Here is a 12,500-nt window from a genome sequence, read left to right as displayed (position 1 = left end):
TCTGCCAGCCCCACCTTCAGTGTTTCCCGTAAAGGAGTACAATGCTAAGAAAAAGCATCTTGAAGTGTTCGATAGTTCTTGTTGTGATTGTTGTGTATTGGTCAGTTGCTAATGGTTGCTAAGTTGGTGAAGAAAAGTTGATTCTAGTTGGAGAAACAATTTGTATTTGTACGCAAAGTCTGAGGGCACTATGTCCAGAAATGTGGTTGCAAACTGCTCCATTCCCTTGTGACATACCGTGGCTATAGACTTGACCAGAAACGAATAATCCTCTAGAATCTTGTGGCCAAATTAGATTTGGAGACATCCTAGAACTGGCCACGGCTTGTGAACAGAAGCATGGTGGATACACTACTGAAAACTTACGGAATGATGGATAGATCATGAGCTATACGCATGCGGGAATATGAAGTAATGGCGCTGTCTAGACATTGGGGCGAAAGGTTGATATATCACGTCTGTGGTTTGAGCAGTGAAGACATATCGTCGAGGCTGATTCACGTAGTAGTGTGATACTGAAATTAAGCGTCTAATTACTGTTAAATGTATATAAACACTTGATAGCAACAACAGGTTGCCTTGAACTCTTACTGATCGTTCCAGAATGTGAACTACTAACTTTTCCGAAGGAGAAATTGACTTACATCACATAGATGGGAATTAACTTCTAAGACCTGAATACTTCGACAACCGTACCTGCCGTTCCTGCGCCGGATGGCACAATTAGCATGCAGTAGTGCGGTGAGTTCCTGAATGTGCCACAAGATGTCCCCTGTCCGAAATCTAGATCTCTTCCAAATCATGTGACCTCTGCGATCAGGAACCAAGAAGACCCATAGTCAGCACACGCCTGCTCCAACACTCTACAAATTGCAACATGACATTGTTACTTTTCAAAGTTGATGCTGGAACGGGAAATTCACGTCACCCCCACAACGTGATTGGACTTCTTTGAAATGTTACAAAAGCGAAATGCTGCCAGATTTAGGTGGAAAGTACGTAGCAGTGCACCACGCGTCGTACAGAGATGTCAAATCCAGCCTTAGGGGAATGGCCTGATTATGAGTCAGATTGTCAATGAAGTTTGCGCTAATCTAGTCGTTTTCGCGGCAGTTGGCCCTTGAACTAAAATTCTGACTCAGTAGTGCTACATGGCGTTTTGAGTAAGGCTGGAATAAGGTCGAGGTCTAGCCCGGCCTGGAACGTTGGCAACTCAGGTACATTATGTTACGTCCTTTTTTAACCTCGTACCCTAGACTAGATAGTTTATCATTTTACCAGCAAAACACAAATAATATGCGAGCGGCAGATAGCTAAGTTACGTGTTTACTTCCTGCACCAAGTAGTCCACCAAGTTTCAAATTATAGACTGTGATCCGCAACTAGATTAATGATTTTTGAAGAACGCTATACGTGTGAGCATCGAGGTAGTTCTGACATAATTTTTGACTGTGAAACAAATGGTACAATGCGTCCTCGAACCTTCTATGTCATTCGATTGATCAGTCGGAATGCAATTCCTTTCTGTTTTAGCCACAGGACTGCTTGCATGAGACTCCCTTGTATCGCCACTGTCACCTCACCCTTTCGATCCTGGAGGATTTGGCAGGGAGATCAATCGAGGACAAAATGGCTCTGATTGTTGGGTCTGATATTGAGTTAAACCCTATGATCAGAGACTGAACCCTTCTCGACGATCTTGCACTTGACAGTCCCGAGCTAAATCCAGCCACCTCTGAATTGGGTTTCCACTTTGGTATCCAAGGTGATCTTACTTCACGTTGCAAACAGCTTGATTGAAGAAAACAAAATTGATAAAATGAGAATGTTGAGCCTTCATGGATATAAAATCATGGTTCCCAAAAGTCCTGTGGTTCATACCAACGCCCAAGATTCAATACATTCAACTCCCTCATTATTATCAACACCCGCAATAATGGCACCATCGACAATGTTCAAGAACCGGTCCTACACATTTTCCCCCTTTTCTGCACGTCCCAATGATAGAAACTCTCGCTACCCGTGGAACGTTTCGAATGAGATTCGTGCGAGAAAAACTCCACTAATCGCGGTAATTGGAGTTGGCTTTGTTGGGGCGGGACTTATCGACTCATTTTCGTCAAGATATAATGTCCTAGGCTTTGATGTCGATAAAGACAGAATACACGATTTGAGAAAAGAATTCTGCTCGCGGCCGAATGTCACACTAACGTCAACCGAAAGTGACCTTAGTAAAGCGACGCACTTTCTCATTTCAGTACCAACCCTGCTGCGTCCAGACAAATCGATCAATCTTTCTTATCTGGAAAATGCCTTGCAAAAGGTAGAGCAACATGCCAAGCGCGGGTCTACTGTTGTCATTGAAAGCTCAGTCGCCGTGGGACATACCCGTGAGCTCCTTGGACCCATTGCGATGGCACGAGGACTTTTTGCCGGAATGTCACCTGAGGTAAGTAAGTTCTGTTGTAAGACAACGCCACGGTGTGCTTATTTATCTACAGCGTATCGATCCTGGCCGGACTGACCCTCCGATGCAATCTATTCCTAAGATTGTATCAGGTCTTGATGATCTTATCCCAGGCTCGTTACACGCCATACAGCGGGTATATAGCCACGTTTTTGATGTGGTTATTCCAGTCTCATCACCTGAGGTAGCCGAAATGACTAAGCTCTATGAGAATTGCCAACGAATGATAGGCATTGCGTACGCCAACGAGATGGCTGATGCTTGTCAATCCCTTGGTATAGACCCCTTTGAGGTTTGCCGCGCCTCAGCAACAAAGCCCTTTGGGTATTTATCATTCAATCCTAGCGCGGGTATTGGAGGTCATTGTATCCCAGTAAACCCTCATTATCTTTTTGCTACCTGCGACTTTCCACTCCTCAAGATGGCCACTGAAGCAATGGATAAACGCCCTGCTCAGGTAGCTGACGATATTCTACGAACCTTCTCTGGCGGAGCAAAAAACAGGGATTCCGGAGCGGAATTGGATCTCAAGGTACTTGTTGTCGGCGTTGGTTTCAAAGCAGGACAACGGCATCTCGTCAACTCTCCCGGATTGAGGCTTGCCAGAGAGCTCAAGAGATCCGGCCTAGCAGTATCGTTTGCGGACAAACTTGTGCAACAGATGGATGTACCAGACATTGGCCGCCTCGATGATGATGATTGGGTCGAAGGGAAATTGGGAGAGTTTGACTTGATTGTTGTGTGTCATAAACAATGGGGCATGGACTTTGCGGTGCTTTCCCGGCTGGAAGGTGTTGAAGTGCAAATGTGGTGTGAGTAGGAAAAATTAGATTTCACTCACTTTCACTCACTTTCAAATGGACTCAATTCAGAACCTTGAAGAAGGAATGCATCTTACTACACTGTGAGGTTAATTATTGTCGTACCATAAAGAATTGTATAACAACTGCTAGCTGAAGACCCCTTATGGCATAGACGATACATTCCCCTACAATATCACTCATTGTCAAACCACAAACCTATGTATGTTCATTATTCTTATCACCTACGACACTTAATCTGAAGAATGCACAAGTGATAATGTTGATAACAGATAAAATTTACCATAACTAGGGTTGTATTCCAAATAATCGCAGCATCCACAGTTAACCTCTACTTTCAGAACTCCACGTTGAGGATCGGGAATGTAGAACACTGGGAGTCAAGTACTCAAACTAGCTATGCTACTAAGGCAAAGGCTGCAGGGAATTCCTTCGTTCTGCTTCGAGTAGATAGGGGGGTTAGGGAACGTGTCAGCGCTACCATTCATGGAAAACTCATTGCTTGCCAAGCGATGAGAGCATGTGCCATCGAAAAGATGGGCTGTTGCACTACCCGGAGTTATCATATGATGATAAGAGCTGGGCGGGGTGTAGCCAGTAAGGTGATGTGCTGGTGATGGACTCTGTGTAAAGGAGGAGAGGGAGAGGGAGGTGTCCTCATAGCCCTCTGAAACATCTGTCGCCAGATGGTACAGGTCATTGTTGCCAGGAAGGAAGCTGAAGTTGATGGGATTTTGGGAAATATGAGGGTCATGAGATACCCCAGCTCCAGAGGCGAGAAGTTTCATCGCATCAGAGGTTGTTGTGGGACATATATCTATCCCTGTCATCTGTAAAGAAAACGGGCTTGGCTGACATTGAGCTGGGCCATTTTCGAGAGTCCGCAAGGTCTTCCTCAGCTGCAGTAGCTCTTTCTCTGTAGATTCGTTCCGTTGAAGTAGCTCCTGAATTGTACGGTCACGCCATTGATTGTTCATCAATTGCGCCAGTTCGCGCTCCAAGTGGATGATGTAGTCTTTTGTACGCGCACGAATTCTCCTCTGAGCTTCTCTGTCGCTAGCTCTCTTGCGGGCTTTTTGTTCAGAAGCTGTGATGCGACTCTTCCGCCGGCCTATGTTGAACATGAAATCAGTATATTTTGGTCTAGAAGCCGTTTTTCTCGATTTGCAAACTGGTATGTATGTACATCGCGATCTTGATTGCGCAGCAAAGTGGGGAGTTGCCAACAAAAGAAAGGGCACAACTACATTCTTGCTTCAGTGCAGCGGATTGAGCAGGATAAGTGACCAATGGTTGCGACATGGTATACATAGCAATGAACGCGAGAGATCAAAATTGAAATTTAGGGGGTCAGTCAAGTGGGCTAACCCGAGAAAATATAAGTAATTCAGCTGAGACCAGTATGAATGTGTCTCATCTTCCATGTCTCGATCCATCGATACATGATAGATGGAGTCTAGGCCCCTTCGTGAGTTGGCTATACACCAAAATAATTTACATTGCAATTCCCTCCCAGTTGAACACTGACAATCTGTACTGGGTGGCTGCTGCACGTATCAATATCAGGAATTATGGCGTCCTTTCCTACTTGTAATAATGGTGTAGTGATGTCTGGGAATGGGAGCCAATTGGGAATAAAGATCCGGATGTATTTTTAAATTTTCTGCAATTGATCACTAATTGCAAATTCAGGAATCTACTGGAATTAAGACACCTTGTGCGACGTGAGGGAGTCGAGACCGCCAAGCCTCTGATGCATGTCCGCGGTCTAGAATTCGATGACTAACCAATGTACTGCATCTTATCTGGTGCATTAGGTACCTGGAGACTGTATGAGATTTTGAGAAAGCTTATTCAAATAACGCCGCAACCACAGACAGGAAAGCATCATGACGTCCACAATACTGTATTGCATTCATTCTGTAAGATTGACTCTAGAGGTATACTCTCATCGAAGAACGAGACGAATAAGCGGATTTCGCCTGCAACCTCGCGGCAGAGATACCCATGGTTTCGAGACATGTCTGATACTTTTACAATGCAGTGTACTATCTGGGGACACGTAGTAATGTAACCGTGCATGTCATCTTTCACACCGCCGACAATAAGTAAGTAGATCAAGAATAAAATGCTTCATAAAGTATAGTTGTGCCCCGAAAGAGAAAATATAATTTAGTCTGATTATTCTAGATTTACCGCCTCTCGAGACATCAACATAATAGGCCTAGATTCTGAGAGCGTGATAACTTATCTGGTCCCTTGGTAGTTGCTGTTACCGTCACTCGGCTGAAGGGCAAAACCTGCAGGATTGCAAGTCAGATCATGTTTCTGCGGTCCAGACCTAGTTTGGTTGCTTTTTCTCTTATTCCGTCAGAAGACACCACACCATGTGGCGTTCGCTGTCAGATGAACTGCATCTTAGGAGCATGTCATGACCACTAGCGGCAAATCCCGCGGACATGTTGGCGGAGCATTGGCAAAATAGGCTGTTCTCGTACCAAACACAGAAATCATTCACTTTCGGGTACGGAATAATGGAAAGCTGACAAGGCAATCCCAATCAGTACCGGATTTGCATTCGGAGCCATTGACTAGTAAACATTATAAGAAGTTGGACGAGAGCCTGGTTTGAAGATCTTCACATACATTTACAACGACTTTGACGACCCTAAGGGCCCGTAACGTGAACAAACGAGAAACAAAATGCATTTTCAGAACCTTCTTTGCATTCTCATCGCACACCAAGTAGCTGTGGCTACCACAACATCAGCAAAGCCCGCTACTCCGTCATCAGCAAAAGGCAAGGTGCCCAAGATAGACAAATGTGCAAGTGCTGCTTTGACAACTGAATTTTCGGCTGGGTTCAAACAGCCTCACCCTCCAGTTATTCAAGCCGAGTTCACAACTAGCTTTGTCCAGCACAAATGGTAAGCTGGTAGCCGATTTCCCAATCAATCAACAAAAGTCTAACAAGAATATAGGAACCAGAAGATGTCATCCATATCCACTGGCTTCATACATAATTTGCCGTCGAAAGGCCTTATCCTGGCTGATCAAGTCGTCGATGGGATGTTAACATCATCGGTTTTCGATTACAACAATGTCACATATGATGACAACGTGGACCATACAATGACCGCGTTTCAGAACGCATCAAAAAGTCCCGTAGTCTGGAGGGGCTATGATGCCGTGAGCTTTCCTATCCTAACAACCCAGATGCTCGTAAATGGGGACGCCGTCTTCATTGGGCAAGTGACTAGAGATTTTTCTGGTCGCGGAGTAGGCGTAAGTTCTTACTGATATCTGCTAGGGAGTACATGCTGACATTGAGCATAGTGGATGATCATGGATCGAGGAAAAAATCCTCTGACCATCTACCTAAATCCTTGCAACGTTGCTATTGGGTATGATTACTTCCTGCGCGATGAAAAGACTCGAGTGGTGACTGAGTTCTTCAACACAAACATAACTGCGGTTGCGCAACCCACGCTAGAAAGTATTATACACACATGATCCTATAGGGGAAGGAGAATTCATGATTTCTCGCAAAGTGGCATATCAATATTAGCTGGAATCTGGATTTTGATTCAAGGCATGATTAGCATGAGACCACTATAATTTAAGCTTATGGAAATAAAACCTTATGTTCCTGAACATTAAGAGGCACATTCTCGTTAACTTGTCCTCCATCTTCCAACCTTACAACCCCGTATCTTTATCCCACAATAAATTCGTTCTCGAGATATCTATTCTTGAATTCTAAAGAGTCATTAACGCCTTTAATGGACTGCTTATATGCCTCAATGGCGCCTCAATAACACTTTGAATCTGAAATTACCTTCCGAAACTTGAAACTTGATGCCATAACCAGGTGGAATAAAATACATTCTGGAAAGAACTTAAACTTATATTAGATGACTTTAACAGCGGTGAGAGTTAATCCAAATCATATTCTACGAGTTAAGAAACCTAGAAATGTCGAAATCAACATGACCATAACCACAAGGCTTGAATCTCTGTGAAAGGTAGGGCAATCTACTAGCCATTTTAATCGGAAATTGGCAGAGGTTTAAGTACATATCATAACCGAAGTATGCCGAGCGGTCACTTTTGCTACACACGGAGGTAATTGGAACTGGTCCTGGTAATGTCAAACCTTTGATTTCATTGTTCGCAATCGAAAAGGTATATAGGCTGGACGGCACGTAATACTTCCATTACAATAGATTCTTTTTTCGGAGGCAAATTGGTTTCAATGACACGTGGTGTTAGCTAGATCAAAAGTCTAGATTCTAGTGTGGCGTGTGACGCATTTGCCATAAACGAAACCGTCTATCCAGAAACAGATACATGTTCTAGAACAAGATTTCGCCCGCAGAGACCGGGACTTGACTTCTGAAGACAGGACCAGATGAAATGGCTGCTCAATGCAGATCGGGATCTGTGTGTGAGAGAAGTAGGATATATTGTCACAATAACCCACAATCGAAGTTTAGCATAGAAATTGGTCTTCTCTTTCCATAATTTCCATCCATTCTGCACACCTCACCCTTCTATACCCGGTCTCCAACAGGCGGAAGTGCCACTCAATATCTACGATCCTCAAGAGAAATGGTTCAAATGGCCATTGCGCATATCGAAAGCCACCATGATATCCCTCACATAAGCAGAATCCAAGAGATCATGGCACATCCAGAACAAAGAACAACAGTGCCACAAGACGCACAACCTATATCGATCATCAGAATCCCAGGCGCTCAAGAGCCTGACAGCGAGCAAATCTCAAGAGCCGTCAACCCTGGATCCAATACAGAAACTTTAGAGAAGCCTCTCGGGGATAAGATCGGCGACCGTGGACTATTTGTTGAGGACTCGGGATACCCTGAAGTTGGGGATCCCGTAGATCCAGCTCGCATACTTACAAGGAGCGACTTGACCAAGCAGCGCACCCTATTCCTTGGAATTATCCTGATTCTAAACATCTTATTAGCTATCGCTTCCATTCTTGGAAACGAATCTAAAGTTGCAGTCGCGATAGTATATTTCATCAAAAGCAAAGACTTCCTTTCCTCCATAATATCACCTATAGGCCTGGTGATATCCAAATTCTACCACGTCTTACGGCCAGTGCAGAAACCGACTCGGCAATGGATACTATCTCTTATCCCAGCCTACTCAGAGAGTGAAGAACAGATCGTCAAAACCATATTTTCTCTTCGCGATAACGGCACGGCACCTCACCGTCAGGTCATGGTCGTTATTCTCGATGGACAGCCTAGGAATATCCGAGGTAATATGACCCGTGTTATCACTCAGTTTGAGCGGTCATATATTTCGTTCAAATGGAAACGGGGCACTCTACGTATTATCGCGGGCTTTATGGAAGATGTCCCTGTTATTGTACTAGAGAAGCTCAGAAACAGCGGCAAAAAGGACTCCTTGATCCTTTGTCATGACCTGTTCAATTGTATTCGCGCGGATGCGCCTATTTATACACGGCTTCTCAGGGACGAACTTTGGATGCACGTTTTACCTCCTCTGATAAACGATAACTTCCAAGGATTCGATATGATATTCTGCACAGATGCGGACTCTACTATTCACAAGGGAGCGCTAGCTATGCTGGCCAACGCCCTCGCTAATAATCAGAACGCTATCGCAGCCTGCGGACTTGTACTTGTTGAACTGGAGCCTGGGTATGAATGGTCCGTTTGGAATCTTTATCAACAATTCCAGGTATGTAATTGCAGCCAGGAATAAATAACACTAATGACTCAGTACCGGAATGGATAGTATACCTTCGGTCAATACGTTCGAAGAAGAGCAGAGCACTATATCGGCAAAGTCACATGCCTCCCAGGCTGCATTACCATGATATCGGTTAGAGAAGAGATGGGAGGGGCTATACAGAAGTATGCGGAACCTATCACTGGGCCCTTTGTGCTGTCGCATCAAGTCCAGTACCTTGTATGTATCCTTAAAAGGGGTCACCGTGTTCGAAAGTATCGACCTTGCTGATATAGCGTATGGACATAGGGAACTGATAGGCGACTCACCTATTCAATGCTCTCGCAGGGCAAACATTTACGCACGTTATTTGTACCGAACGCTATCAGTGAGACAGTAGCACCTCAGTCTTTACAGCATTACCTCAGTCAGCGTCGCCGATGGGGATCAAACGCATATTTCAACAACTATTTCTATCTTGGAGGTGAAAGGATGATCCTGATAACCAGAATAGCAGCTTGCATTGAAGTGGTACGGTTAAGCCTCGTCTATTACCGAGTGCTCAACACCATATTATTTATCGAAAGGATCAGCCATGGAGTTCCAGTAATAAAGTTGATCCCAATGCTGGTTATTGGTCAGCTACCTTCTGTTTGGTTCTTTTGCTCTGTTATGATTGAGCCACCGTTAAGACAGCGAGCACACAAATTGGTGATAGGGTTTTGCATCAATAAGTGCATCTCGCCTATTATGTCAATCATTATATTCACTAAAGTTGCTACCAATTTAGGGAGCCAAGGTACTTTCCAAGACATCCCTCTGTAATGGTACCAACCTTGCTAACTTTCACCAGCATGGGGAATGTCTGGTGTAACAGCCTCTTCCGCATTGACTGCAGTAGTGGTAGATACCAACCCTACATAATGAGCAACCAGTGGGAAGCAACTCACCGATTCTCGACTGCCTACGCATCGAGTGACCGGAACCATATTTCAAATCTCCTTTTCCACATTCCTGACCATTGTTTATACTTGATATTGATAGAAATTATCATGCCCATTGAATAGTCCCACGAGTTTTGGAAACAGTACCGTGGAGTGCTGCTATCGCCTACGGTAATGGTACCACGTTACGATGCGGGACACGCGAACAAGGCCAGGTTGGCAGGAGTAGAGTGGCCTAGCGATGGAATAGGAATTAACTAGTCTTAGGCGCTGGGGCTATGGGTATCAGTCGTAAGGTAATGACTTTCGTGGTGTATGAGAGTGGTAAGCTTGCCGAAAGTTGAACCGTATCACTCATTGGTGTAAATTACTCAAGGTACTGGGATACTTGTCATTATATTTGAACACGACTATAATTCACAAGAACCCCAGGTAGGGAGAACTAAAGCAAGTGAATAGTTAGGTTGTTGCATTTCGGTTCCCAGTTAGGAATCGTGTTTCACTGATGTCGCACGTGATTGATGATGGTGACATACGGGCCACACATGACGAATATGATCAACAACTTAGACTTATGGCGTGACAAGATGAGGCATTTCTATTTGTGATTCTCGATATATATCAAGTTTGTATAATACAAACCATCTCAAATCAGTCTTATTGGAAATTATTTCATCTCGAGCATCCAATCACAATGGGAAATTTCGAAGTAAAATCTATCGCCGTCGTTGGGGCCGGAGCTGCTGGTAAGTTAATAACCCATACCTCGCCTTACGAAATGTAAATGTTCATCACGTGTACTTCTTAGGTGCTATCACGGCAGCTACTCTAAAAGCCGAAAATTACTTTGACAGGATTCGCGTCTTTGAGCGCCGGGAAACACCTGGTGGCACTTGGTTAGTACGTGCCTATTAATCCCAACAGGCCAGTCTAATGTGGATGGATAAGGATTTACGACGCAGATCCAAGTGTCGCTACCATCCAACCTGGAGCTCTACCAACAGAAATCGACAAACCGCTCGTAATCCCAGAAGACCTGCCGACTACGACCACCCCAAACCAGCAAGAGAGATATGCACACACGCCCATCTATCAGAATCTCACGTGAGACATCACAAACATAATGTGGGAGCTCAGTTGACTTATTGAGAATAGCACTAATGTCCCTCAAATCGCCATGTCGTTCTCTGACATGTCCTTCTCTTACGGGCCATTCGTCCCGCACTATGTACCTCGTCAGTATATAGAGTCTTACTTCTCATTCCACAAAACCGATGGATATCTGTCACTCAACACCACGGTGGAAGATATCTCGCAACTACCATTGACCTCTAGGGATGGTCTGAACTTGTGGAGACTGACGTTGCGCAAGTACGATCCACTGCGTCGGGTGGATGTATGGTGGCAGGAAGACTTTGATGCAGTCATTCTTGCAAACGGCCACTATGCTGTCCCGTGGGTAAGTGCATATTCTTGTGATGGCGGCGATGACCAAAATGTTGACGGTTCAAGGTTCCCCCAATTCGTGGCTTGGAAGCATATGTGGAAAAGTTTCCAGGTAGAGTCATACACTCCAAATTCTATCGCTCCCCCTGGATTTATGCCGGTAAAAAGGTGCTTGTCATTGGTAATTCAGCCTCGGGTCACGACATCTCCGTCGATCTGCTACAAGCTGTCCAGCTCCCACTCTATCAATCACGAAGATCACGTGGAAGACTAGATGGTGATGAGCCACCAGCAGGGGTAGAGTGGAAGACGGTCATCAAGGAGTACCGTCTGGATGGAACAATCGTGTTTGAAGATGACAGCGAACTCGCTGATATTGATCACGTCCTTTACTGTACTGGCTATCTTCCTTCCTACCCTTTCTGGAACACCCAAGCGAACGGCCGCCCACTATTCGACTACAAGAAGAAGAAACTCATCAATAATTACTGGCACACATTCTTCCAAGATATTCCTAACTTGGCAATTGTCGGTATGCCACGAGTTCTTACTTTCCGGAGCTTCGAATACCAGGCCATAGCAATTGCACGACTCTTCTCTGGTAGGAGCGCAGTACCTCTTCCCTCCAAAGAGACACAGAAGAAGTGGGAACTAGATAGAGAGAGCCGCTGTAGACAAGAAGGACGCAGATTCCATGAGATTGAATGGGAAAATGGCGAGACTTTCAGATGGCTAGACGGGTTCTTCCAGATTTCAGGTTTGGGGACATTACACGGCGATGGCAGGATCCCACCAGTCTTAGGAAAAGATATCATTTGGGCCATAGAGCATGTGAGGAAGTACCCAGTGCCGGGCAAAGACAAACATCAGGAGTCAGGAGGGAGCTTGGAGTATAAAGAAGGTGAGTGGACTTTAGTTCACAGGCCTAAGAAGGACCCTTTGCTTTTCATTTGAGCCAGGCAATCAATTTACTGTTATCATGCTACCCAAATAGAGCAGTGAGATATTAGTCCATCTTATATATGGTGTCGTTATTAGTGGTATTGAGAACGTCTTCCATTTATGGTCGATGTTTAGTTAGTTCAATCAACATCA

At 44.8% G+C, this 12,500-nt stretch overlaps 4 protein-coding genes across 4 annotated transcripts; all 4 read left to right on the top strand.

Moving 5' to 3' along the window:
• Positions 1-1,936: 1,936 nt before the first annotated feature.
• FGSG_11489 (uncharacterized protein) lies at positions 1,937-3,564 on the top strand (the record flags this gene model as incomplete). The annotated part of the gene is made up of 4 exons (XM_011327421.1): positions 1,937-2,449; positions 2,502-3,279; positions 3,421-3,490; positions 3,561-3,564. The coding sequence occupies 4 exons, from the start codon at positions 1,937-1,939 to the stop codon at positions 3,562-3,564; spliced, it is 1,365 nt and encodes a 454-aa protein (XP_011325723.1).
• A 2,427-nt stretch (positions 3,565-5,991) lies between these two features.
• FGSG_11490 (uncharacterized protein) lies at positions 5,992-6,588 on the top strand (the record flags this gene model as incomplete). The annotated part of the gene is made up of 2 exons (XM_011327420.1): positions 5,992-6,215; positions 6,270-6,588. 2 exons carry the CDS (start codon positions 5,992-5,994, stop codon positions 6,586-6,588), a joined length of 543 nt encoding a protein of 180 aa, XP_011325722.1.
• A 2,319-nt stretch (positions 6,589-8,907) lies between these two features.
• On the top strand, positions 8,908-9,415 carry FGSG_11491 (uncharacterized protein; the record flags this gene model as incomplete). The annotated part of the gene is made up of 3 exons (XM_011327419.1): positions 8,908-9,024; positions 9,082-9,200; positions 9,325-9,415. The coding sequence occupies 3 exons, from the start codon at positions 8,908-8,910 to the stop codon at positions 9,413-9,415; spliced, it is 327 nt and encodes a 108-aa protein (XP_011325721.1).
• Positions 9,416-10,653: 1,238 nt separating this feature from the next.
• FGSG_11492 (uncharacterized protein) lies at positions 10,654-12,359 on the top strand (the record flags this gene model as incomplete). Its single annotated transcript, XM_011327418.1, has 5 exons — positions 10,654-10,705; positions 10,768-10,855; positions 10,908-11,063; positions 11,115-11,418; positions 11,472-12,359. The coding sequence occupies 5 exons, from the start codon at positions 10,654-10,656 to the stop codon at positions 12,357-12,359; spliced, it is 1,488 nt and encodes a 495-aa protein (XP_011325720.1).
• Positions 12,360-12,500: the final 141 nt, after the last annotated feature.

The sequence above is a fragment of the Fusarium graminearum genome, chromosome 3 (assembly GCF_000240135.3).
Source record: "Fusarium graminearum PH-1 chromosome 3, whole genome shotgun sequence".
Taxonomy (NCBI): Eukaryota; Fungi; Ascomycota; class Sordariomycetes; order Hypocreales; family Nectriaceae; genus Fusarium; species Fusarium graminearum.
This window is presented reverse-complemented; position numbering and strand designations above follow the sequence as displayed.